Source organism: Lissotriton vulgaris, chromosome 3_1 (assembly GCF_964263255.1).
Source record: "Lissotriton vulgaris chromosome 3_1, aLisVul1.2, whole genome shotgun sequence".
In the NCBI taxonomy this organism is placed as follows: Eukaryota; Metazoa; Chordata; class Amphibia; order Caudata; family Salamandridae; genus Lissotriton; species Lissotriton vulgaris.
Window position 1 is genome coordinate 405,715,574 of NC_141689.1, and position 27,763 is coordinate 405,743,336.

The window sequence follows — 27,763 nt, forward strand, 5'->3', positions numbered from 1 at the left end:
GATGAATAGGTGGAAGGATGAGTGGATGGATGAGTAGGTGGGCAGCTGGAGGGAGGGACGAGGGAGCGGATGTATGATGAGGTCGGCGGGCGCCTGCTTTGATAGATGAGTGGGTACCGGAATGGACAAGTGGGCAGCTGGGTGGGTGAATGAAGAGATTGACAAGTGCATGCGTAGATAGATGAGCGGGTGGATCAGTGGCTGGGTGTTCAGATGGGTTAGATGAGTGGTTGAATTTGCTATTGTAAATGACAATGCCATTTATGTTAAAAAAACATAAATAAAAATAATGTCAAGAGCAATGCCAATAGCTTTAACTTTAACAAAGGCAAAACCATTGCATTGTAAATGCTTGTTCTTTGTGAAACCTTTGGGTACCGCCAGCCTGCGTTCATGGCCCGATTCCAAATGTATTTGCATGTGCATGCTGTACTTGTTTCGCCCAATGGCTTGATTTACAGAAGCAAAAGATTCACCAAAGGGGAAGTTGCATTCTGTGAATCTGTTAATTGAAGCATATTATCCCAATAAACTGTGATCTGTCACCTGAGTAAATCTACTCACAGGGCAGGGAGTGGGCGTCCCAAGGGGAGCATGCCATGGAAAGATTGGGGGCACTTAATTAGTTGTGAGTTGTACAGCTGTCTCTGCTTTCACAGAAAAACATGTTTGGCAAACCCTTTTCAGGAGTTCTCCTGAGAATCTCTGACTGTCACGGACTTCCTGAATACTTAAGCCTGCTACAAGTCTTCAGGAGTACTCTTGGGATGTTTTTTATAGTATTAGTGGCATCCTGGACTAATGTTCAGCTCTCATTTGCTGCTCACGGACAGTTTGAGTGTCCAAGTAGATTTTTTATCCTGGTATGAAGTTTTAATGGGGATACAAATATCAATATAGGGGGTGATGTGTGATAGTTTGTGGTCAAACAATTTTTTTTGAATGATATGCAGATGTGGGAGCATTACTGATAAAGAAACACTGGATCAGCTGGAGGGTAAACTCTCCAGCTCGATACTGGGATATGAGCTGGAAACAGCACAACTCTGAAAAAGGGAGGCCTGGTTGCCATGCCCTTGTTCCAAGCTGTCATGTCTGCCGCTCCTGCACAGTCCCAGAGAATGTATTAATTGAATGCATGCACCTTACAAACTGCAGTGCCTTAAAAACAGACTGGCGGTTCTGTTCAGAACCATCCCATGTGTTTATATAACAGCCCTGGCTGTTTTTAGGGGATGTGTTAGTCTTACATCACGAGTCACAGTATTTCCAGGAAGCGCTCAATGCTCTTTGTTAAAGGAAAGGTGGCCTCATGTCTCCCATCTTGTTCAATACTTGAGACGATGCATTAGGAAAAACATTTGTAACAGTGAGACTGTTTGTAATTGTTTCAGGTGGGCTCCTACTTCGGAAGTGTCATTTGCTCAGTCGATGTTAACAGAGATTCAGTGACCGATGTGCTGCTAGTCGGTGCTCCAATGTTCATGAACGGGCTAAAGAAGGAAGAGGGTCGAGTCTATCTATTTTCTGTCACTAAGGTACAGTATATTTGATGTGCTTACATTCCCAACGGTCTAACACAATTCTGACTCTCCTATTATTCTAAAATGCATGTGTCTTAACATTTGAAAGCCAATAGACAGAATACCAGTCTGATGACTGAGCATCCTACAGTCAAATACAGACACCTGTCAATTTTACATTGTCTTACCTTTGACCCCATACAGTACTTCACTGTCTTTTGGCTAGGTTTGCGCTGTGCAAATACCTCGTAGATACATACATCATTACTGTCCTATCCATGTTGAATAATGGCATATTTGTCCATGTTAAAGTGGTCCTTATTTATCCAATGCTGTTAGATGCAGGATCCCTATTTATGAGGGCTCATTGCAGCATACCTGAATGATACATGTTCTAATTGTAACGTGTTAAATCTTGAGGCAAAAGCCTATATCAAGATGAGGCCAGTTTAAAATATTGGTACAATTGGTAGTTAAAAAAAATATATATTTAGTAAAACTTTAACTGTAACAATGGACCACATTATTAACATATTAACTGTTCCAGATATATTAATTGGTACATTCACACTCCCAATATATTATTTTAAAAAACGATTTGGAGAAATAAAAGACAATACATAAATAATTCAAGAGGTCAATTAATATCCACATCATTTTATACTTCCCAAGACATTTGAGCATATGATACATTACCTTCTAGATAGATTCCTGTAGGTTTCATCTGACCAGAGGCCCTTACTTATGAATACATTCATCACAAACGACATATTCTGAATGTTCCTTGTTACTGCAGATGAGTGACTGCACTTAGAAGATAGCATGTAATTTAATTGCAAGTTCACATGAATGCGTATTGTTGAAGCTTCTGTCGCTTCCTCAGAATTAAGGAGGATTAGCAGTTCCAAACATTCTGCTCTACCTCTGGGCTTCATTTCTGCAACAGATGGCTTCGCTTCTTAATTTCAATCCTAATCTAGAGACTCTCGAGACTGAACATCTCTCATCTAGCTATGAGCTATCCTTAGGTGAAAAAGCTAAAGGTCTCTTTTTAAGGCAAGTGGAGAAAAGTTATTATAAAAAGAATAAATTCAAAGTTATCACCAGTGCATGGAAAATATGGCTGAAAACAGCGAAATGTACGCATATTTCAAAATGTTATAGATATTCTCCCTTATGGCACTCTAACCTATTTCCTGAGCTAGGGAACAACGCAATCTTAAAGAAATGGCAATCTATTGGCATTAGTACAATAGGTGACTTTTTGGGTGAGAACGAGCTTGCTACCTTTGGAGACCTGCAACAACGCTATCACCTTCCAAATGGGCACTACATTACATTTTTGCAGATTCATTCTATTCGTAAACACAAGGCCTTGAATATCAACTTGGGGAGAATTGAAATTATTGATACTATAGGTAAAAAAAAATACGAGAATAGGTACAATTTATGGGCAACTGCTGGATACGTTACAGGATGATTTAGAGTTTACGGAAACTGCTTGGGCAAACAAACTTTATAATACAAATGTAGATATTGACATGAGTCTCTACTTATCATCACGTCTTCTTATGTCACCTAGTTTAAAGGCCCAGACATATAAAACTATATATAATTTATATTTTACCCCGGCTAAATTATTTGCCGCGGGCAAAAGAGAGAATGACCACTGCCCTAGATGTCTTAAAGGCCCAGCTAAATTAATAAACATGTTTAGTGAGTGTGACCAATTAGCACTTACAAAAAAATGATCGGTGACTTCTGGGAAGAAGTGTTCGGCCATAAGATACCTGACTCCCCCACTCTATATCTGTTAGCCACTGAGAGCACACTTAGCCTAAATAAGGACGAAGAGGCCATGCTTTTTATCGGATCGGAAGTCCTTAGAGTAATACTAGTTTCGAGGTGGAAGGACTCAGACCCGCCGAGCTTTCATATGTGGCTGTCCCGCTTTCTTGGTATCTTTAACCAGGATAGCGCCATCTACTTCACTAGAGGGCAAAAATCGGCAATGAGCGGCAAGGTGATTTGGCAACCAATTACTAACTGGAGGAGGGGGCTTTGCTCAGAGTGATAATATACTACTGTAATATGTTTTCTCTTATAATCTATTTTCGCCCCTTTTTTTTCTTCTTTTTTCTCTCTTTTCTTTCTTTTCTACTGGCTTACTCTCTATCTCTATCATTATGAGAATGTATTATATATGAAAATGTTTGCGCATTGTACACTATTATTGTATTTGGAAATCTGTCTTTGCTGGTTCTGACAAATAAAAAATAAAAAAAATTAAATTAAATGCGTGTTGTTAAGAGTTAACTCAGAACATTGGATAGATCCACATTGTTTCCCTGTGAACCTGACATGTAGGACTGAAATGTAGGTTTGACACATTTTGTGGAATAGGCTTGATTGAGAAGATGAATTTTCAGTGGTCTTTATAAGTTATTGTATAGAGTATAAACACGGTAGAAGTACAGGCCTGATCAAGAGGACTTTTAGAAAAATTAAGGCCACCTAAGGGTATCCATCATGGATATATTCAACAAGAAACTTGAACTCTCTAACTTTAGTGCCAACATGACACATTGGAAGTTGTTTCGCCATACCCCTGACAATGATCAGTGAGCAAAGATTGTATTCACTCATCAATATCTTCCAAACAAACTTCACAAAACTAATAGTTACTGATAATTAAATTGGAAAGATGTTCAGCTTCACAATATCAAATTCAATCTTTGCAATATTGTGGCGTATTTTGCATGTAAAAATGGTCAAACACATCTTAGTTCATCATAAGGACAACGAGTTTTGCAAAAGTCATTTTTTCAATCCAGTTCTCAAATCTCAGTGTGCTTTAGCACCTAGTTAATAGGTTATCAAGGGAAAGTTAATTATACTATATAACAACAGCCCGCATGACCATCTCAAAATTGTAGACAATTGGCATTTGTGTGCCACGATCATAGATTGTAAACCTTGCATGTGAATTTGGGGCTGAAAAAAAGCCTATTCGCTATTTGTTTACCTTTGCTTTTGCCATTAAAAAGAAACAAATGGCCAGCTCCTTCATATGTCAGCTGAAACCACATCTAGCACAGCAGCAGTACAGACCTCCCGGGAGCAGACAGTTTTAGTATCATTAACAAAGGCAAAGTCTCCCAATTTCGGATTCTCCCAAGCAGCTACTTATGCAATCTGTGTTCGCATAAGATGCAGCATCATTATTTGGCTCACTTGGTCTTGGGAAGCAGTTTCCTATCACTGAGAGCTCCGGAGAGTGTGGTTCTCTGGTATTTCTGTTCTTTGGACTGCAAGTATATGTCCTCACTTTCAAAGATATAGGATTTGGTCTTTTACATTTTGTGCTTTTTATAAAACGCTTGTTCATTCTGCCGCTTTCGGTCTGCGCATGAGCCTGCGCAGACATCTGGTCATTTACAATGCACTGTTTAAGTGGCAGGAAGGATAAGAGGTCCAGTGCTGCCTGACTGTCAAGAGGAAGACAGTTCATTCATAAATCATAAATCTAAACTTCTAGCTTCCATTTGCCTACAATTAATTTTGATTTTTTTTCACTCTTGAATCTGACAGATAACTTCCTTGTAATCAATTCAAGTGGTCCCTACTAATTCCACTGAAAGTTAATTAATGTATTCATTATACGAATATTCCATTCTTAAAAAGTGGTCTCAAATTGAGAATGGAAGGGAATTTTGTGATCCGACTTGTGTACTGATAGGTCAGTTCAGAAAATGCTGAGTCATAGTGTGTTGACATTTGACGTACCTTATTAATATAATAGAAGCAAATCGCGGCCCACTAGGATTGGCTACAGTTACAGGCATGTTAGTCTGCTGGAGTCAGTAGACGTCCATATCTGTGATTGCTAGTAAATAAAGCAATCTTTTTATTTTTAATGCAGCCTGTTTCCTAAAAGGAAAAGAGGCCACATTTAAAAAAAAGAAAAAAGAAAAGTCCAATAAAGCTTTCTTGGGATTAGTCAGTAATTTACTGTACCTTTTACTACTCCCAAAACAGGTTTTTGTCAACATTTTCAGAGAAGAAGGGGCCCTCTGGTGACCCCTTCTCATTTCTAAATGACTTACAAACCATTTTGGATTTGGTGGTAAAATAATCGTGTTTTGCTACCGATTTTCAATTGCAAAAGATTAGTACATCTCTTAACACCTTGGCTGCTAGGCGTTTCCCCCCTCCTGTGCTGGGAATTACCATTTTGCTGTTTCCATGACGAGCTCAGCTCGTCATCAGCACACGACACCCGTGGGTGATGCCGAGCTGAGCTCGTCATCAGCATCGAAAGGGTTAAGGAACCAGTATTTGGACAAAACGCCCTTAACACACCCCTTCCAAATAATAATTCCTAAATGTTTGCTTAACCCTTTAATTGATTCAGAGGGCTTGCAGTTGTTAAAACGGTTTCTAAATCAGGCTCCTCGGCCTCTGCCCGGGGACAGTCAAATGTTATGACTTCTAGTTGTGGGAACTGTATTCAGTTGGGAAAAATAATGTTGTTTGCTAATTGTTTATTCACTTGAAGTATTGGTAGGTTTCTCTGATAGACCTTTATGTGTTGTCTCTAGTTGGTCTTCGCTCTTGTGTGATGTCACACGAAAAGTGCAGGAAGTCCTCCAACCATCTTGCGTAGGTCAATGTTCTAAGTGATGTTTGACAAAGTTGATATTTTTTTTAGCATCCTTGACTGTTGGTTTGTTTTGTTTTGTAAAGGGAATTTTGGATCAGCATGAGCTCCTTGAAGGTCCAGAGAGTTTGGAGAACATTCGGTTCGGATCTGCCATTGCAGAGCTCTCAGATGTTGATTTGGATGGCTTTAATGATGTCATAGTGGGAGCACCTTTAGAGGACCAAAATAGTGGTGCTGTCTACGTTTACAACGGGCACAAAAGAACAATAAGAAACAAATATTCACAGGTAAGAATTAGTGTTGTCTTCTAATTTTAGGTGTCTGGTCTAAATGTGTATTCATACATTTCTACTACCATCAACTTTGGCTTCAATTTAAGGATGCTTTTTTTAATATTAGTCAATTAGAGATATTTCGGTGACTTGAACAAGCATACTTCTCATGCTTGAGTTTTTCAAAATCTCACTAGACAGTTTAAATGCAATTTCAGAAATGTACAATAAATGCTACAGCTTATTGCTGAAATCAATGATGAAACAGAATTATTATTGCTACTTTTTCCACTCTGGCATCAAAGTATGGAATTATTAGGCTTTTATAATGGGAAAAACAATAAATGTATCAAACTGATAGATATCGCTTTTAAATCCAAATTTCTATTTTTGTTACCAAGATTACAGGTCAATAATTGGAGAGTTAAGATTGACTGTACAGGTCAAGTAACAATAATTTCACATTAGCAAATCCATCAGTCTTGTCGACTGGTATAAGTGGAAATGAAACAAAGACCATGTCTCGTTAATACGTCTTGATCATTAACACATTTGAGAGAAAAGAGTGAGGCTGTCTGTAGCAATGCAAAAATATTTAGAAAACGTATTATGCTAACTAAAGCATTGTGTCAAGCCCCCAGCACATGATCAGGTTTACAGAACAGTCTTAGCTTCACTGACTGCTATAAGACTAGACAAGGCGGTCCTTAGTCATCTCTTGGGCGCAACCTTTGTGTACTTCAAATCAAGCTGCAGAACTGAGAAAGTCTAACAATATAACCACAGGGAAACAGAATAAAAATGCAAATAATTAAAAATAAAAACAAACCAAATAAACAATAGTAAGCACACACATTACATGGGTGACAGATGCAAAGAGAGTTTTATATAATATGTCCTTGCTAAATATTGGAATAGCGGATCATTGTGTATTAGGAAAGTGTTTGTAAAACTAGAAAGGTAAAAGTATTTGCACATATATCTGCAGATGGGTGTAGAGATTTTAGCTACACTTTTCAGTGTTTGCAAGAATGTGGACTGTCCTGACCAAAAATGTGATACATGAAGGGAACGTGGAAATGGTTTTGCTCCACCAACTTTACCTTAGTCTGTTTCTAAAAAACAATTTTAAGAACCAGAGTGTCTTGAGATTAGGAATTCCGTTTGCCTAAAATAAGAATAAAGATCAATAATGTTAAACTAGATAACTATCTGTAGACTTTGCAAGGAGCAAAATCCAAGGGTAAGATGCCAAACAACAATCATTTAGCAAAACAATACTGCCCCTTCACAATCAAGCACAATATTGTTGCCAGTACAAGGAGGTGCATAAAAGGCAAGTAGAATGTCATAAAAAACAATGTGATGTAACTGAATTTCAGGCATCAAAGTTCGGGCAGTTGAAGGTTACCTGGGGAGAAGTTATTATAAAGCATGGGAAGCAAAAATTCACAAGCAATGTAATGGTGTATGGTGTATTGTACCCCAGTAGGGAAAATGTTGGACTTCGGAAAGGTTGAAGGTGTAAATTCGTGGCTTCCGAGACTTATCAGGATACCGGCGTTCTAGATCATCAATGTTCTGCTGACTCAATAAATGTGAATTGTCGACCGTATAATTACATACCAACAGCTTGTTCAATATGCAGTGCATCAATCTCGCTATGATTGAGTGTACCAGAGCATTTTACTGAAGCTACATTTTATTCCTTTCTTTAAGTACACTTCAGTTAACAGATGTTCGATGAAGTACACATTATTGTTTCTGTTGTTTGGAATGAGCTGTTTCCTTCTAGAGGTGCAATTGTATTCTGGATATATTGATAGAGGTACAGATTACAGATGAACAGACTGACATTAATCATAGTTTCTTAGCTAAGGTCTATCCAATTGCACAGTGCAAGCTTACCATTTACTCAATTCCTATGGGTCCACTGGGTGAATGTTGACAGTTGAGGTGTATCCAGAAATCTTAGAAAATTAACCCTGGCTATCTTGACTTCACCTGCATACACATAGTTTTTTATGAGGTGCTATATTGGAAAAGTTATTAGGTTTGTGTAAGAAATCGTGTTGTTGGCTGACTGGGGTCTGAGCCGAGGTCAAGCAAGAAAACCGTACCTTGTTAGTGTAAGACACAAATAAACCACAAATTATCCTGTGCCCCACCCCCTGCCAGCTTGGCACAGAGCAGTCAGACTTAATTCAGAGGCAACATGGAAAGTATTTGTGTAACACTTCAAACAGTCATAAAGTGAAAACCACAACACACAAAGGATCCCACACCAAGTTTTTTCAAATAAATAAAACAAGCCAAAATGATAAACATCCAATTAGTAGAAAATAGTGCTAAAAAGTACAAAGCACCAGCTCTGGAATCTGTTTGCGTCAGACTGGGACAAAGACACAAGTTCAGTCCGACCGCAGTGGAGCCCAGGGCGGCTACCAGGTCCCAGTTAGGCCCGCTGAACAAATTCTTTGAAATTCTGGTTTGTGGAGTGTTGCTAGGATCAACATTGGAAAATGCTTCGAGCAGCAGCCTTAACTGAGGTCCTGGGTCATTGTTGAGGACGCTGTCAGTGAGTTCTTGCACTGCAAAGTCTGGCATCGGGGATGCATCATGTGGCGATGCGGCGGTTTCGAGGAGCTGTGAGGCTGCAATGCGGATTCCGTCTTTGAGGCTGCCTTCAACAAGGGATGTAATGGCCTGTGCTGAGGACGCATCATCCAGTGGCAGTTCTGCAGAGGCATTGGGCTGTGAAGGCCATGCAGGTCTTTCCGATGGGTCTCATCCACGCAACAGGGGTGATACACTAGTTCTGCTTGAGTTTGGGCTGTGCACCAGAGGAGATACGTTGGTTCCATAAGGTCCACAGGGGCTGGCAGGGCATCTTAGGCCCACTTCAAAAAGCTCTAAGACTGGGGTGCCATCCTTTGGTGGAGTAGACTCACACATGGCAGAGTCCAGGTGCTGAGATTGAGGTTCTTGGAGCTATCTGTCCTTGATGCTCAAGTCAGGAGGCCAGATAACTAGCCTTAGGAGTCACTTTGGGGTCCTGGATTAAACATATGCAGGTCAAGCCCTTCTCACACAGGGACGATGGCAGCAGGCAGCAGGTCAGCACAGCATTGCAGGATAGCAGTCCTTTAAAGCAGCAGCACTGTAGAGTGACAGTCCTTTCAGAAGCAGAGCAGTCTTTCTTCCTGGCAGAATATCCACAGGTCCAGAAGTGTGCTAAAGAGTTGGTGTCTGAAGTCCAATATTTATACCCAGTTGTGCCTTTGAAGAGGAGAGAAACTTCTTTAGGCATGCCTTTGAAGTGCACAGGTGCCTGGCCTTCCTTGTCCCGGCTTCAGACTAACTGCAGGGGGTTTGCAGCCTTTTGTGTGGAGGAAGGACACAGCCTATTCAAGTGCAAGTGGCACTGTGCCCATTTCCTCCCTCTCATTCTGCCAGTGATGGTCCATCCAGGCACACCTAAGTTCCCTATTGTATGCGGCTGTCTAGGCGATATACTCAAAGACAAACTTTTAACTTAACACACTCATGTGACCCAGACACAAGGTGTAGACACCAAATGGCTAGGACAGGAAAACAAGGAAACATTCTAAAAGTGGCATTTTTCACAATTGTAATTTAAAATCTGACTTCGCCATAAGTTAGGATTTTTCATTACAATTCAAAAGACACCAAACATAAATGGGTTATCGGTTTCCATTTGGAAGTTACAGCTTATTAAATGCAATAAGGTAACCCCAATGTTATACTATGGGTGGTCCTTGCAGGACTGAAAAACAAACTACTGAACATGGACAACTTAAAGGTGCCTGCCCTACTTTTTAAATTCACTGCACCCTGCGTCTTCAGGGTTGTTCTAGGCCTACCCTAGGGGTTACTTGTATGTATTAAAAAGGATGGTTTGGGGCTGGCAAAAGGTTATTTTAACATGTCAAAATGGCAGGTTAAAACTGCACACACACAGGCTGCAATAGCAAGACTGAGACATGTTTAAAATGCTACTTAAGTGGGTGGCACAATCAGTGCTGCAGGGCTACTGGTAGTATTTAATATATATGCCCTGGGCAGATGTAGTGCTACTTTACTAGAGGCGTATAGATAAATTAAATGTGCCAATTGGGTATAAGCCAATCCTCCCATGTTTCAAGGGGAGAGCACAAATATTTTAGCACTGATTAGCAGTGGTTGAGCATGCAGAATCCTACCTCCAGCAACAAAAACGATGTCTGCAAACAGTGGGTTGAAGGCAAAAAGTTGGGGGTAAACCGCACCAAGGACACCAGATACAACAGGTTGCTATTAGTTAATGTAGTGAGGATGTTTGAGACAAAAAGTAATTTCTCTTGTTCCTCTCATTTAGAGAATATCCGGATCCACACTCAATCAAGGTCTGCAGTTCTTTGGCAGATCACTGGATGGCTACAGAGATTTAAATGATGATTCGATTACCGATGTATCAGTTGGTGCCTATGGAAAAGTTGTTCAACTATGGTGAGACCACGCTTCTTCTATTGTGCAATTTATTTTAAAGTTTCATGTCAAAGTAAAACTTTTTTATACTTTCATTTATATTTATACAGAAAATGATCACTTTAACATCAGGAAGGTTCAAGTTAGTATCTTCCCCTTTCAACATACTTCTGCAACCTTATATTGCTCAAGCCTACTAATCCACAGAATTTAGTAGGACACTAATACAATTGCCTGGAGGCAGGAAGAAATGATAACGTACCAAGATACATTAAAGCCAACACAAAATTGTTGCTGTTTCACAAACTCTGTAAAGCCTCCTCGATTATTAGTTCATCGGGTGCAGTTCCAAAGTTGAATATGACACTCATTTCTAAGCTTCTGTCTCCTACAGTAGGTCAAGCTATTCAATCTTTCAATGTTTCTGATTTATATATTGAGCAGCTATAATTTATGCTAGTTAATATTCTCAATAAACAATGCACTTATGCCCAAACAATCTTAACTATACCATTTTCTGCTGACATTCCGTTATAGTGATACATATACTGGTGAAAAGTGGTTATTGAACAAAAAACATAAAGTTAAGAATGTAAAGTACATTTTAATAGTTTCTAAATAATAGTTAGATATATTGGCAAAATCATCACTGAACCATTTTTGTATCCCAGGACCACATCTGCACAAAACGTCCCTAAAAACATAGAAATACAAGTTTGGGCCTATTAAATGTAAAGAAATGATAAACTGGGACTTTTAATAAAAAGAATTTAGGATCAAGGTCGTTTTTTCTATTTCTCCAGTGACCCTGGAAGAATGGAAATGGAAAAGGAGCTCAGAGAATGGGCAGCATAAAGACAAGAAGGAATAGTTACAGGAAAAAACAATTAAAAAGTAAGAATAAGGGTAAATAGAGAGTTGGTAGATGGGAGGTACAAAAACGCAGTGATGAAGAAACTTAGACGGATTGGGAACAGGAGTTGTCCCCCGACACTGAACAGAAGAATCGTAATAAAAACGTCATATATATTAAGAGGATAGAGTTACAAGTAGGGGGCAGTCAAAACGTATGATTAATGTGGGGTCAGGAATTACAGCAGAAGGAAAATGGGTTAGTTTTTTATTGGAACACATCTAAAAATGATAATGTGAATCAAGAAAGGCAATGGTATAGTGAGTAAGGAGAGACCAAAAAGAGGGAAAGTGAAATAAATAATGTGATCTCGACTAAAAATAACTTGTTCAAAATATTTTGAGAGAAAAGATATTCTTAGATGGCTTAGATGGCTTAGTAAGCTTGATGAAAGCCATTAAGCTTGCAATTTTGGAAGGAGGTTCAACAGAAATATTTCACCAGAACCTGTGTTGATTGCATTGGTAGGCACTAGTGGTTGAAGGAAGTCAGTCCAATTCTATTCTGGGAGAGGAGAGGTAAAGAGTCAGTGGGAAGTGACGTTGTGGTGCAGTGTGGACAGTAGAAACAGTAAGAAAGAAGGGAGTGAAAAGTACTTTGTGAAGAGACAAGCTGGAGAAATATGGAACAAGAGATGGGACAGAGGAGAATGGAGTAGAGCAAGACAGAGAGACTGCTCGGCAAGATAAATGAAGGCAGGACAGGTGTATAGGGAGAAGAATGATGGGCGGTATGGAAGGAACAGCCATCTATTGAGAAGTGATTAGAGAGATGGTAAGTAGGTGAAGATAGGAAAAGAGGGACTGGTAGAAACTGCAAAAACAGGAGATGAAATGAGAGAGACAGACAGACATAGAGAGAAGTGGGGAAAGAGGCACGCTTATGTCTTACATTGTAGACAAGAGAGCGTGCTGCTTTCTATTGTCTAAATTGGCATCTCTGAGTAACTCGCACCACCATTTTAAACAGTGGATATCCTTTTGTCGGCGGAGCAAAGGAAGCATGAAGATATATATAGAGAACGTGTGTGTGTGTGTGTGTGGGTATGTGTGTGTGCACACTTGTGTACTCACGTCACATTATTCATGATGAAACTGCCAATTATTTTTTTTTTACTGCAGACTGAATCAGTGATGGTAAAGAAAAACATTCATTATTATAATAGTTTCCCATTTTCTGATTATTGCATGCCTCGTGGTTGACTCTTTGTGCAATAAAGTATTACAAGCATAAATGTGGTTCAGAGCTCTACAAAGTACACCAAAACAGTCCAAAACTATGTTGTTTGTCTTCTGTTGTTCTAACATTCCGTTGCTGACCCCTCCTGAGTTCAGGTTCAAGCGCTGGGATGCTCAAGGGTTACTACGCGCTCTACAAAACCTTAAAATAAAAATAAATAAATAACATGACATGACTTAACATGGCTACATCATGTCTGCCCTGACAGCCCTCCAATGGGCGGAGCTCCAACTTACCTGTATCCATCTAAATTGTTTATTGCTCATCTTCCCACCACAAGCACAAAGTCTGCCAGTCATAACTTACTGTCATTCCAGATGCCTCATTAAAAGAAATTCACACGATGGCACTTTCCATAGCAAAGCTCACACCTTCTCTTTATCTCAGTCTCTATGAATGGAATATGGCTTTTCCAACTTTAGGAAATCAATTAAAAAGGTCATCCCTTCAAGTAAGCCTATGGCTAGCCCCACCCCGTTCCTGACTCTTTTCTCAAGCCTGTCACTTAGAAACCTAAGAATGACTTTCAGCCTGCATATTCTTTACTAAGGCTTTGCAATCTTTTTATCAGTGTATGTGGTTGATGGATTTCTTCAGCTGAGAATACTACTAGCAGGCATTCCATTAGCTAGACAGTCATCTGATCCAAAGCACCCTGAGGCCAAACCAAGTTGGTTGGCAGTGCTTTACAAAACCTCCAAATAAATAGGAAGGAGGCAAACCTAAATAGAACTGTTTAACTGATTCCAACTTAATACAGTAGACTGCTGAGGATCACTTTCTAGTTGATGAAGTAGAGTCCAGCTGATAGATATAATAACATTATTATGCAGGAAATGCTTTTGTCCAAGAGATTGAGTAGGATGGAGAGAAGCGGAGACTAGTAGGGAAGAGACAATGATGCGGAAGAGGGAGTAGGTAGTGGAACATTTTAACTGATCTCTCGTTCATTCCATTCATTCATTTCAGCTTTCTAAATCTTGAGTATAGCAGAGGGAAGAGGAGGGACGGGTCAAGGGAGACAGAAAGACAGGCAGAGGAAGAAGCATGAATATACAGAGAGATGGGTACGAGTAAAAGCTATGGTGCGAGCTAATTAGTACTCTTGGAGTACACTCTGCAAATGGTACGATGAGTCGTACCTTTAATTTTTTTTCAATATTTTTGTTTGTTCTGTCTTGATTCATCAATTGGAGAAGCTCTTTCCAAATTGTGGTCCTATGAGTCCATGAGTAGTTGTATGAAGTCCTCAGATTAGGATTTGAATACCTTTATGGAAAGTGTTTTGGGTGGAAGAGTTTTTTTCTTCACATAATTCAGTTTTAATGAACAAGGTACTTAAACTGTGCTCTGTCTAGGACAACCGCTCAGAGCTTATTAGGTGGAGAGCAGGAACTGTGGAAGACAGTAGGTTGAAACAATGTCCTCCTAAGTGAGTTGGGGCATTGACCAGTTGTGAGAAGCCATGATGGCCTATTTTTTAAATGCTCTATTGTATGTCTGTAAGTATAAGGTATTTCTATAGCGCAAGCCTAGTCAAAAGGCATTGTACAAGGTGAAATATAGTTTTGACAGTATCAGTTGCAAAGTGCATCCACCCAGATATTTAGTAGCAGCCAGACTATGTCAACCTGTGGCAGAGTGCCTGAAATGTCACACTTGGCTTGTAGTGAAATACACATTGGCATAGCAAGAGTGCTATGGGTTATCATAAAAATATGGAAGTTATCTATATGTGCTACTAACCAAAAAACGAATTATACTACTTACTTCCCTAATACCATGTCTCCCTCCTCTTCCAATCATTGTCTCTTCCCTACTAGTCTCTGCTTCTCTCCATAACATACTCAAGATTAAGATAGAATAATTTAATTAATAGAATGAAGGAGAGATCAGTTAAATTGCTTCACTACCTACTCCCTCTTCCTGGGAATCTTCAATGGTTGTTCATACCTTTGGTGTTGGAGGCTGTTGGAGGCTGTTAGAAATTGAGGGGTCTGGTTGGCTGAGTATTCACCCTGTCCAAGTAGGAGCCACAATCCTAGTCAAGGTAAGTCAGAAATACAACCTAAATTAATATGGGCTCACCCTCTGGTAGCTTTGCACAGAGCTGTCAGGCTTAACTTAAGAGGTAAAGTATTTATGCAACACTTAAATGACAGTAACACAAGGAAAAAACCCACAAAAAGACTCCACACCAGCTTAGAAAAACATAGAATATTTATCTGAGTAAAACATGATCAAATAAAATAGCAAAAACCAAAACAGTAGAAGTCGAGATATTAATTTTTAAAGATGAAATCCCAAAACAGTGCTTAGAAGTCAATAGCGCTAAAAGGTACTGGCCGTCGCGCTAGACTTTGGTAAATCCAAAGTTCAGGCAAACCACGATGGACTGCAGACCAGCAACTGGGACCATGCATTCCCTTGTATGGAGAAAGAGGCAAGGACTCCCTGAGTCGCTTTCAGTTCATGCAGTCGGGTCAATGCTTCTGAGTTGAGCCTCAAAGTCGTTTGTGGAATGGTCGGCACTATGTTGAATTCGAGCCTCGCAGCGGCGTCTGCACATCGCCACTGCATCGTTGTTTAACCTCGCAGTCGAGACCTGTGACTTCGGTAAATCAGCACTGCATCAGAGAGCACTGCATCGGTTCCAATCGGTGCAAGAACCCACTTCTGAGGCCCAGGGCTGGAGGGGGCAGGTTAGGCCTGGGAAGAACTCACTGATGGCAGAGTCCAGGAGCACAAGCAGAGTTTCAAGAAGTCTTTTGTGACCCTAAGACTTCAAAGAACAGGAGGCAAGTCAACAAGGCCTTGTAGAAACTTGGCTTTGTGGATGTAGAGAACAGGTCCAGTCATTCTCACTCCCAGGCAAGAAGGAGCATGCAGCCGGCCAATACAGTAGAGCAGGTAGCAAAGGGGCAGTGCCTCCTACAGCACAGCACAGCAATCATCAGGCAGCAGGACAACGCATCAACGCAGTTAGCAAAGTGTCAGTTCCTCCTGCAGCACACCAGCTCTTCTTCTAGGCAGAATGTCCGTGGTTCCAGCAAAGTTCTGATTTGATGGTGTCAATGGTTCAATACTTATACCCAAAATGTGCCTTTGAAGTGGGGGAGTCTTCAAAAGGCCTTATAAGATCACAAAGTCCCTGGCTCCGGACTCACTATAGAGGGTATTCAGCTCTTTGTGTAGGGACAGGCACAGCACTATTCCGGTGCAAGTGTCAGCTCTTCCATCCCAATCTATATCAGGAATACCCATCAGTCTGGTGATGGGTCATCAGGATGCACATTTCACACCCTAGATGACTGACTAGAGGGAATGCACAAAGGCCAGCTGTTATTCAATCCATTTGTGTATTCAGAGACAGGCAGATGCACAGAATAGTTAAAGTAAGAATAAATCCAACTTTCTAAAAGTTGCATTTTTTGACTTACAATTTAAAATCTGAATTCACCATAAGGTGTGATTCTATATTGGAGTCCAGATACACCAAGCTTCAAATCTTGTTCTTTTCCCAATTGGAAATTACTCTTAAAAGATGCTTTAAGGCAATCCCCATGTTAACCTACGGGAGAGTTAGGCCGTCCAATCGTTCACTACCAGGACATGTAAAACTCAATACTAAATGACCTACCTTTCGAATACACTGCACCTGCCCATAGGGCAGCCTAGGGCCTACCTTAGGGGTGAATTGTATGTAAAACAAAGGGGAAGTTTGGGCCTGGCAAGTAGGTTAACTTCCCAGGTCTAAATGGCAGTTTAAAATTGCACACAGGCTCTGCAGTGGCAGGCGTTAGCCATGTTTAAAGGGCTACTGAGTGGAGGGCACAATCAGTGCTGCAGGCCTACTAGTAGCATTTCATTTACAGGCCCTGAGCACAATAGTGAACTCTGCTAGGTACTTATAAGTAAATTAAATATGCCAATTATGGATAAGCCAATGTTAACCATGTTTTGAGTACAGAGCATATCAACCTTAGCACTGGCTAGCAGTGGTAAAGTGCCCATGAGAAAATGAATTCATCAAAAAGGGTAGGAGAAAGGCAAATCGTTTTGGATTGACCTTGCAGAAAGGTTAATTTCTAACAGAGGCCCACACACATAGGCGGCCAACTGGAAAAGCCACTCTGGGGGTCTTCCAAGTTACTAGCCACTCACTGTCAGGCAGGAAGAGACATGCTAGAGTCATATATACGATCCTCTGCATCCTATTCTTGCAATGCTGTGCCAACATATCCTAGGCCTGCTCTCACCAAAAGCAGCAGCTATTTACAATGTTCTGGAGGGATTAATGAAGTGGTCATAGGATATTCCTTGGGCTTGAACTTCCTCCTCCTGCTGGGATAATAATTTTTGAGGATCAAATCAGCCCTGCATTAGACATCCAGGTACTCAGGGGTGAAGGTCTCAGTTGCACCACTTAACACTGACTGCATTATCCCCATGTTATTTTTCAAGGGTAATCACATTCAGGCAGCAATGATTTCCTCAGCTAAGTCCCCAGACAAGCAGCTGACACCTAACCCACATGGAGAAATGTATGACAAAGAAATGTTTCCCAAAATTACAATATGTATCAATGCTGCTATTAATCACCCATCCGACACTCCTATTGCTTTACAAATAAGTTAGATACAGGAGTGATGTTGGCCTCATTCTAGGACAGGTGAAAGAAAAGGATGTGGTGTGCGCGAACTATCCCTTGCTGTGCCTCTGCTTTCAGACTTCTAAAGTGGAGTCAGTCATATATAACCTTCATTACAAAATAAACAAAACCGTGTTTAACAGTACTGCAAGTCCAGTTGACAGATCTACCAAAATTAAAAATATTTCTATTCTTTTCAGAAAAGAAGTAGCATATCAACATGCAAAAAACACAGTTGATGGACAGAATGCAGAACAATGTCTTACATTAACCCCAGTACAAAGATCTGGGCCTAAATCCATCGTTTTTTTGCACTCCACACCACCTTAGGTCAGACAATGGCTATATGCAAATCAGCCTTGACCCTGTGCCTCATGGGAACAGTCCAGCCCGAACTACCAAGCCATGTCTTTCCTAGACCGGAATCAAGCATCCAAGGACCGGTTTCTGGCTATCAGCCTTCGGCCTGGATAGCTTGACTCCAGTGATGTTGAGAGCCTGGGACTCACGTCTGAGCATACCCAGCCCACTCGGGATGATAATTGCAAAAAACACAGTTGATGGACAGAATGCAGAACAATGTCTTACATTCACCCCAGTACAAAGATCTGGGCCTAAATCCATCGTTTTGTGCACTCCACACCACCCTAGGACAGACTATGGCTATATGCAAATCAGCCTTGACCCTGTGCCTCATGGGAACAGTCCAGCCTGAACTACCAAGCCATGTCTTTCCTAGACCGGAATCAAGCATCCAAGGACCGGTTTCTGGCTATCAGCCTTCTTCAGCCTGGATAGCTTGACTCCAGTGATGTGGAGAGCCTGGGACTCACGTCTGAGCATACCCTGCACACACACAGAGGCGATCATGGATTACTTCTCTTTCGCTTTAAGAAAAAACATTCACCTCATGAGAGCAAATGCACCCACATGCGCAGGCATGGGTAGCCATAATGGAATTAACAAAAAGACTGATCATACAGCAGTGGAAGAAGCACCAGGGTTGGGCAAGTTGATGGGAGAAAGCCCAAATATGTAAATAAAGAAAATGGGGATAGGAAGTAACATAGGCAGATAGAGAGAATGAAGAGAGAACTACTGCCAAAGTAGCAAAAGATACATCGATTTCAGCGAAAACATAATGGGGCATATTATCAAGGACGGTGTTAAAATTATCTCTGCTTTAGCGGCAGGAAACTTCCGCTAAAGTGGCGATAATGGGCTTGATAATATGACCTTGTGAATTCCTATAGCAGACCAGGTTCTGGTGTGAACATGGGCTTCTATTGGAATTCTCCAGGGCATATTATCAAGCCCATTATCGCTGCTTTAGCTGCAGTTTTCTGCCGCTAAACCGCCAATAATTTTAACGCCGTTCTTGATAATATGCCCATAGGAGCGGGGAATGAGGATAAAAAAGAAAGGCCACAAAACAAGGGGCAGACCCAGAACCCATTTTAAGTCTATGTTGGATGCACGAGCTCTGTTGCCAAAAGCCGTCTGTCGTGATATCTAACGAAGAAAATGAATGGTCACCTCAATTCTTTTGAAGCATTGGGCGTTGACTCACCGGAGCATCCCAGCACAAGAATGATTTTAAAAGACGAATGTAAAGGAGAAAGGAAACTGGGACACAGACTCTGAAGTCAGTGCCTGTTACCTGATTGGAAAGAGTGATTTGTTTATTGTTTTGAAGCCTCGGGGTATGCAACTGGGTATTTCCACAGCATTGCGATCTTCCTACATTTGTCGTACCCCAACTGGTCAGGTATTACCATCTTTCCTGTGTTTCAGGTCCATGAGTGTAGCTGATGTGTCGGTGACAGCAGAGTTCAAACCCGATAAGATCATTCTCTACAACAAGAATGCAGAGGTGACCGTTAAAATCTGCCTCAAAGCCCAGTTCAGACCGGCAGGTTCGACGAATAATGTTGGTAAGGTCATCAGAGATTGTTTAGCTGTCTGCCATTGTGATGCATGTTTTTTAATAAAGTATTGAAGATAGCGAGAAAAGCTTTTATAGGCCTGCCACACATCACATTGTCATTGCCTGACATAAAGAATAAGTGCAAGGGCCCAGTTTGTTTGGATATGGAGCCTGCTGCCAGAACTGCAGGATCCATCTCACGCCTTTTTTTCTGCTTCTTATTCTCACTTATGCTGGTGTTTTTTCATCGCTGTTTTCCCACATTGTCACTGTTTTTCTATATTTTTTTCCTCTTTCTTTTTCCCTCGTCCACCTTTATCTCACTTGCTCTGTTGCTCTGTTGTCTGTTGATGGAAAACAAGTTCAGGTACACAAAAACGAGCGAAGGTGTCTACCAAATTAAATCACCAGCATGACTTTCGCACATATTTTTTTTCTTCTAAAAACAAAATTCGAGTATATGGGGCATATTACCAAGCAATAGCGATAATTATCGCTATTGCTTGGTTAGAGACAAAAATTTACCGCTGAGCTGCGGCGATTTTTACCGCAAATAAACCTTGGTATTACCAAGGTTTATCGCAAATGCGATAAAAATCGGCGCAATGCATGAAAATCGCTGAAAAGTCCGCGATATTCATGCATTACCGAGCTAATGCTCTTAGCCATGTTATCCACCTCCCATTGGATAACATGGCTAAGAACTGCTCAGGGCAGGTGTTAGCTTTTGGAGATATTCGCGCTTAGCAAGAAAATCTCCAAAAGATGTTAATAGGAGATAGCGATGTTAGCAACTGTTTTCAGTCGCTAACATCTTGGCACGCCCACTTTGCATGTCATTAGTGATAAATATCACTGACATGCAAAGCGGGGCCCAAGATGGTCGCTATCTCCTACTAGCTGTCACTAACTGGTGTTAGCGACAGCTAGGTAATACGGAGATCATTTTATCTCCGCTTTCTTGGCTTTTAAAGCCAAAAAAGCAGAGATAAACCCCCTTGATAATATGCCCCAATATTATTAATTGCGGGAGCCACAGTGTGCATACCTGTAGCCCTGCAAAAGACTTAGAGCATGATTTATAGTTGACGGAGAGGGAACTCATCTCAAAAGCATCAGAGTTCCCTCCCCACCCACATAATGGGCTGCCCGCACAAGATTTAAATTTGGGCCGATAATAGTTGAACAACAGCTGAAACTACTCCATCTATGCCGTGGCCAAACGTCTCTGACAGCCCGATGCAGTAAGGGCTGCTAGGGTTGTCGGCTGTATGGCTGCCCACCTAATTTAGTTAGGCAGACTTTCAGCCATTTTGCAAAGTCCGCACTGGTAAGGGGCACTGAAAAGTGCGCAATGCCCCTCTTGCCATGGGAGTAAATTCCCATGGTGAAAGGAGCACTGTTTTTTTTTTTTTCAAAAATAAAATCCTACTTCAGGAGAGCCAGTCGGCCAGTCAAAATGTGACCTGTAATCTCAAGGGTAGCTATTTCCGCCCTTGGGATTACGATGTTGGGTTTTGGCATCCTTTCCGTGCTGGCCTTTCCGACACAGAAAGGCTGTCAGAACTCGCAACTGGAGTCCCCAGCAGGGACCCCTTGGGTGAGCAGCCTCTGGATGGAGGCCGAGGTGCCCCCCTGTTGATCCCTGCACCTCATGGTAGGCACCTTGAGGTGCCTGCCACGGGGTGCAGGGATGAACGGCACCTCCCATTTTACAATGGGAGCCTGCATTCCGGCCGTTCTCCCTTCCTCTTGTTGATTTTGGTGCCTACAGCACTGAGGGCCAGAAGGTTATGCATTTTTGTTGTCACAAACACTCTGATTCTGAATTTGCGACCACAACATGCTTCTTGGAATGGAATGTGTTATTAAATATATATATGTATATATATATGAAAAATGTACTTACCTTCATTGGCCCAGTCCTGTCCCACGTCATCACTGCTTCTCTGCTCCACACAGGAAGCAGGCAGCCTCCCTCCCCTCGACTAAGCCAATCACAACGCTGAAATTTTAGCGTTTTGATTGGTTGGGATGCTGACCATACGTGCGCCTATGGGGAGGCCATTTTCTCCATGTAGGCAGCCTACTGGAGAAAAGAGAGAGTGCGTATGACTGGTTTTGTCACCCTTGGGGCCCACCAAACGGTGCCCTCAGAGTGGGCAAGCCACTCCTCCCCTCCTCCGTCCACATGGAGAAGCCGCCCCTGCATCCAGCTGCTCTGGGTCGTAGGTTTCTGATGTCATAGCCAGCTGATGCTCCACCTTAAAAAACATTACTGGGTTACTCAGCTCTAAATGGGCCATTGGTTTAGCAGAGGCCAAAGCAGCAGGACTCCACCAAACCTTATGATGACTCCCTTAGTCTTGAGATTGAGACTTCTTTCTTTGAATGTCGAAGTGTGCAAGCCCAGAGCCAGTACATTACCGAAAGAAGGCAGCTGTATCTCAGCTAAATTAAATTAATAATTGTAGTTTAATTGTGTCATTTTGTGAAGGACGTTTATGCGACTTTTTATAATGTGACAAATATTTGTTATTCAAATCGAGATACAGGCAACAGAGTCGTTGCTTCTAAAGTGACGTGGTTCTATTAAGCCCACAATATTATTTTTGTAACTGCACCGTATGCATCCCCATTGGGTCCTGCACGGCATGAGGGTAAAATCTGATGAAGATTCCGGTTGCCATTAAGCACAATTGTACCAGTTTACCTAGACCAATAGCATAGATTTACTTGCTACAGAAGTAATTATTGTCAGGATTAAAAAACATTCACATGTCCCCATTTAACAACCTGTTTTTTGTTTGTATTCTTATGTAGATGTTAAATATAATGCAACACTGGATGCCGACCTATTGTCATCCAGAGTGACTTCTAGAGGGCAATTTAAGGAAAGTAACGAGAGGTATATACAGAAAAACATTGCTGTAACCACCGTAGATTCCTGCAAAGAACATATTTTTGTTGTTCAGGTAAGTGAACATACTCTCCGATTCATACCGGTGAATATTAGCTGACAGTATGAAGGAGGGGATGAACTCTGTTTACATTTTTTTTTTAAGTCTTACATTTTTGCAGCAAGGTCTTTTGCACTAAATCCACATAGAACCCATAAGTAATAAATATGATAATAAGGTTTTATTACCTACTGCACATTACTACAGTCTTTGACTAGAGCGTCTTTGTTGGGAATCACACAAGAAAAACAGGTTATTGCGGTTTCACTGCCATCAAAAGATCACTAGGCACTCTAGTAATAGTAATATTCAATTGTATAACTTTTTTGTCGCAGATTTGCCATTTTTACAGCACTATAAAACATTTTATTATCACTTATGATTATATGGCACGCAATTTACCAACCTAGGAGGGATGAAAAGTTGAGCTGTCCCTGCTATGAATAGAACCCCTGAACATGCTACAAGAGGTACCAGCTGGTACTCTTGGCACTCATCGAGAGCAATTAAAAAGAGAACCGTGTGTGCGGTGCACCCAATGAAACATATATTATGCGGTCTACAACCCAGAAATCTCCTTTCAGTAACTATGACAAGATGTTTCCAAAGATGCGTGAGTCTCACTGAAACTAATGGCAGGAGAAAGTGACTAATAAATACTGTGTATGAAAGAAATTCTGTGTTTGGCGAATATACTGGGAACATAGATTGCAGTGCTATATTTTGGGGGTGTTGAATGTAGAATTATAAATCACAGCCCGAGTGAAGATTGGCGGTTCACCTGTGCGCAACATCGGTCCAGACGCAGAGAGCATGTTATATTATCAGAATACACTGACGAGCCTTGTTCTACTCAGACTAATGAAAAATACTTACTGTGCTGGAAGTTCGGGTTTGTATGTCAAAGAGTTACGTATTTTCCTTCTCGACATTGCTGCTAAGGTTTCCTAACTCAAAAACAGTTACAGCTATTGCTGATGAAATGAAACTTTGGTGAAAGTTAGTGACGTGCGAAGTTTCTGGATAGAATGGAGTAAAGTTTTTTAAATCTTTATTATGCGGAAACTAACTGTAACAAAGGGCCAGATATACAAAGTCATGTAGCGATTGCAAACCCGCTAATTCGCTAAATCACCAAGGGTTGCAACCGCTGATTGGCTTTTTGTATGTTATAAACACATAATCAGATGTATTACGTGCGTACAGAATCGCAAAATGGGGTTAAGACTACATATTAGATTGCAATTTAGAAGGGGCATATTTTGGATGGCTCTTCCAAATTGCGATTCAAAATTCTCTGTATCAACAGCTTGATACACAATTTTGGTTGCAAACCATTGTCCCCGTAACCTCCTTCTCTTTTGTGAATGTAAAAAAAAGATTGTTTGGGAGTGGCCAGTGTTTGAGGTATGTGTGGTTGCTGTGCATACTCCTGCCATCTAGTGTGAAAGGCTGGACGTCTGCAAGTTGTCTTCCTTCGGAGAAGACTTTCGAGTCATAAGGCATTGAGACTCCTCCTATTGGTGGTAATGCACAAGGGCATCACCTCCATTGTTAGATTTTTTTCTTTCCACCATTGGGTTCGGGCATGTGCCCTTGTGTTTTGGATTGACACCATCATGGTGCTCTTCGCAGCCTTCATAGGTTCCTATCCCTCCGGTGATATTTTCATTTGGCTGCCTATTACTACCGTTTTGAGTCGACGTATGTATCCCTCATCTCGAGTGGCATTTGGTCATTTTCAGCCCCATGGGGGTCTTGCCCTTCGATCCTCATCATGTCTTTTCCGACTTCTTGAGAATGCCTCAACTGTGATACTCAATTCCCAGGAACGTCAAACAACAGCTGAGGCCAGCCGTCTTTTCGGGCGCTAAAGGCACACCGAAGTGGAAAGCCATTTCCTGAAACCGCGACAGGGCCCTGCCGCAGTCTCCCGAGCCAGCCTTTCCCAGGAAGAGGAAATCATCCAAATAGTGTGTGACCTCTTGGCACCCACTAAGCCTAATCACCGCCCACTGCAGGAAAGTACTAAAGAGTTCAAACAGGGCACATGAGATGGCGCACCCCATGGGCAAAACCTTGTCCCCATAGATGGCCCCCCCCCCCCAAACTGCAGCCCCAGAAGTGAAAAATCCACCGGATGGATGGGCAGCAGTCGGAAGGCCGACTTGATGTCACATTTTGCCAATTCGGCCCCCAGCCCACAGACTCTCACCAAACGGATCGCATCATCCACGGACGCATAAAGCAACCTGAAGTCCTCCTCTGCAATAAAGTTGTTAACTGACTGGCCCTCCGGCCACGAGAGGTGATGAATCATCGAAAACTCCACCTCCTCTTTCTTAGGCACCACCCCCAGGGGGAGAAATGATCAGATCCTCCAACGGCCAATCAGTAAACGGGCTGGCTACCCTTCCTTCCTCAACCTCCTTCAGCAACTTAGCAGACACCACACCAGGCAATTCCTTCGCAGACCGCAAATTGTCAGCCCACCTCCGCACCCTGGGACCCTGATAGCCTACCCGAAAGCCCTCCGTGAAACCCCAGAAAAGCAGTGACGCCGCCTCCTGGTCCGGGTAACACGAGAGCCACGGGGCCATTGTCTCCACCCTAACCGGTGTAGGCGCCCTTTTGCCCAGGGTGGCCCCGTCCCTTGGTGTTCTGCCACTGCTCCGAGGGGGTGACAAGTGTAAGGCATTGGGTGAGGGCATGCTTCCCGCTGCACTTGGAGCACTCGTGTTTAAACTTACAGGGGTATCTGGAGCTTTACCCCCTGTTGTAGCTCAAACAGGCCCCCGTCGTGTATCCCCCTGGCTTACTGGTCTGACCAGCTGTAATGGTACTGGGCACCGCACCTCCCCGCCCCGCCGTGGGCGGGGCTTGGCGGAAAAGACCTGTATGCCACCGGCAAACCGCTGGCCTTATGTGTCGATGCGGTAGAATGCATGGACGCCATCCATTGCACCCAGAGCTCCTGGTCCACTTCCCCCCAATTCTTCTCAGGGTACGCACTGACTCTGGCCCTGAATTCTTCGTCATAGCTCAACCATGCAATCCACCCAAACTGCATTTGAGCCTTGCGAATGATGTCCATATACTTCAACAAAGCGATAGCCCTATCCAAGTACTACTCACAATAAATACTGGCATATATCAAGAATGCCGAAGTCCAGTTCTCCATCGTCAACCTGGACCCTGGGCCGCCTAATCAGCTCCCATTCCTCCTCCTTCGAGCCCTCCTTGGCCTGGACCTCCCTATGCAAGAGTTTAAAGACATCTACAAACTCGTGTTTCCAAATCCTCGTCCTTACTTTCTCAGATAAATGCGACCCCAAAGGCATCGCCAGACCCATGTAGGGGAGCTTCTTCGGCAGTGTCACTCCCTTACCGTCCTTATCGTCCCCTTTGTCCGTCTGCACCCCGGCCGTAGCCACCGACTTACCATCCACCTTCCTACCATCCAAAGGTGGGTCGCCCGTTGGCGTCTCAGACTCACGGATCGACCCCTCCCCCACACCCACCGATCTACACGTCTTCTTCCTACCCCCCTTTGGACCGTCATCCCATGCCGACCAACAAGACCCCTCACCTGTGACTGTGGGCCGCAGCTCCCGGGGCCGTCCTGCGGGCGTCGACACCTTAGCCGCCACCGCCTTGTCCTTGCCTTTCGTCGTCGTCGGGGCCTGTAAAACACCAAGCTCGCTGTTGTCCACCCTGCTGGCTGCTTCATCCCGCACCTCCCCCTCTTCAAGCTCATCACTCTCGTCACCATAATCCAATTCCAACACTGGTTCCACTTCCTCAGGCGCACTCAAAACGTCCTTTACTGCCCTCTTCACACCTTTCTGCACACCCACTGACACACGCGACACATTCGACACATGCGCCGCCGGTGCCCGGGCCAGCGTAGGAGGGACTGCTTCAGGCCTGCCTCTCAGGGCCGTTTTGCGCCCGCTAGGCACCCCCGGGCTCTGCCGACAGCCGCCGGCTTGGATCCCCTCCCACCACTCAGGTCGCTCCAGCCTGAGTGGGCCACAAAACCATTGGGCCTCAAAGCCGTCAAGGCCGTCCCTACTCCTAGCATCTAGCTCACAGGTCTCTCAACTGTCGCTCTTCTAGCTTTTGTGCGCTTCTGTGCCTCCTCTAACTCCGCCTCCCGTTCCTCCTCCGAGGTCCGGGTAGGCAGCCCTTCCAACTCAGTCCCCCACACTGCACCTACCCTGGCCATCGTCTGTTCCGCCCACCTGGCCTCCTGAATCTGCTCCATTAGCCTCTGTTCCCTGGCCCTGTCCTCCCACAACATGGCCCCCCAAATCTGGGTGGGCGGGCAGTAGCCTAGAAAACCCCCCCTCGTTGGCATGAACCCCCTCAGAACAGGCCCAGGCAGGAACTGGAGCGGAGGGAAGTCTCGCGGGGGCAGGCTCTTGCGCTCCCGCCCCGCGCTGTCTCTGGGCGCTCTGCCCCCCTCCGCTTGGTCACCTGCCCCTGAACAAGAGGGGCATGGTCCTGGCATGCCTGGACCGCCGCCGCGACCCCTGCCGAGGCAGCGCCTGGGGCCCTCACGGCCCCCACCCAAGCCTGACCTAAGACACCCAGCTGCAGCAGGTCCTCCCTGCCTGTGCGGGCCAACAGCAGCAAGGCCAGCTGCAGCAGGTCCTCCCTGCCCATGCGGGCCAACAGCAGCAAGGCCGCGCGCACCTCCTCGGACGACACTCCCGACATGGCCGGGTGACACGCAACAAGCGTGCGAAGAACTAGCTGCCGGCAAGCAGCTCCCGACGCCCAAACCAACAATACACCCCCGCCTACACTGAACTAACCTCGATGACTGAGCTCTGCTATCCTTGGCTAACAACCCTCCCGATGGTGCCAGGCAACAGGAAGAGGAAGTTCCCTTCCTCCCCTGTGCCTTATGCCCCCCACCTAAACTCCTCCCCTTCCCCTGCCTGTCCTATCCCTGCACGAATGACCCCGGGAGATGACTAGTCTGCGACTGTGCTTCCTCCGGGGCCCGGCAATTTAATACAGCCCCATTTTCTTTGAGGAAAATGGTCTAAAGTTAAAAAAACGTCATTTAAATGCAACCACAGGCATGGTGATCATGTGATCTGCTGATTAATCTGCAAT

General features: G+C 43.3%; 1 protein-coding gene across 2 annotated transcripts in view; it reads left to right on the plus strand.

Annotated features, from left to right (window-relative positions):
- ITGA2 (integrin subunit alpha 2) overlaps positions 1–27,763 on the plus strand; it is a 616,173-nt gene that overhangs the window by 466,171 nt on the left and 122,239 nt on the right. Inside the window, exons 13-17 of one of the 2 annotated variants that reach the window (XM_086960619.1) lie at positions 1,395–1,538; positions 6,270–6,473; positions 10,837–10,967; positions 19,544–19,683; positions 22,500–22,651. In XM_086960619.1, coding sequence (XP_086816745.1) covers positions 1,395–1,538; positions 6,270–6,473; positions 10,837–10,967; positions 19,544–19,683; positions 22,500–22,651 — 771 coding nt within the window. The remainder of the gene's footprint in view (positions 1–1,394; positions 1,539–6,269; positions 6,474–10,836; positions 10,968–19,543; positions 19,684–22,499; positions 22,652–27,763) is intronic. The other variant, XM_086960620.1, reaches the window with a different exon arrangement.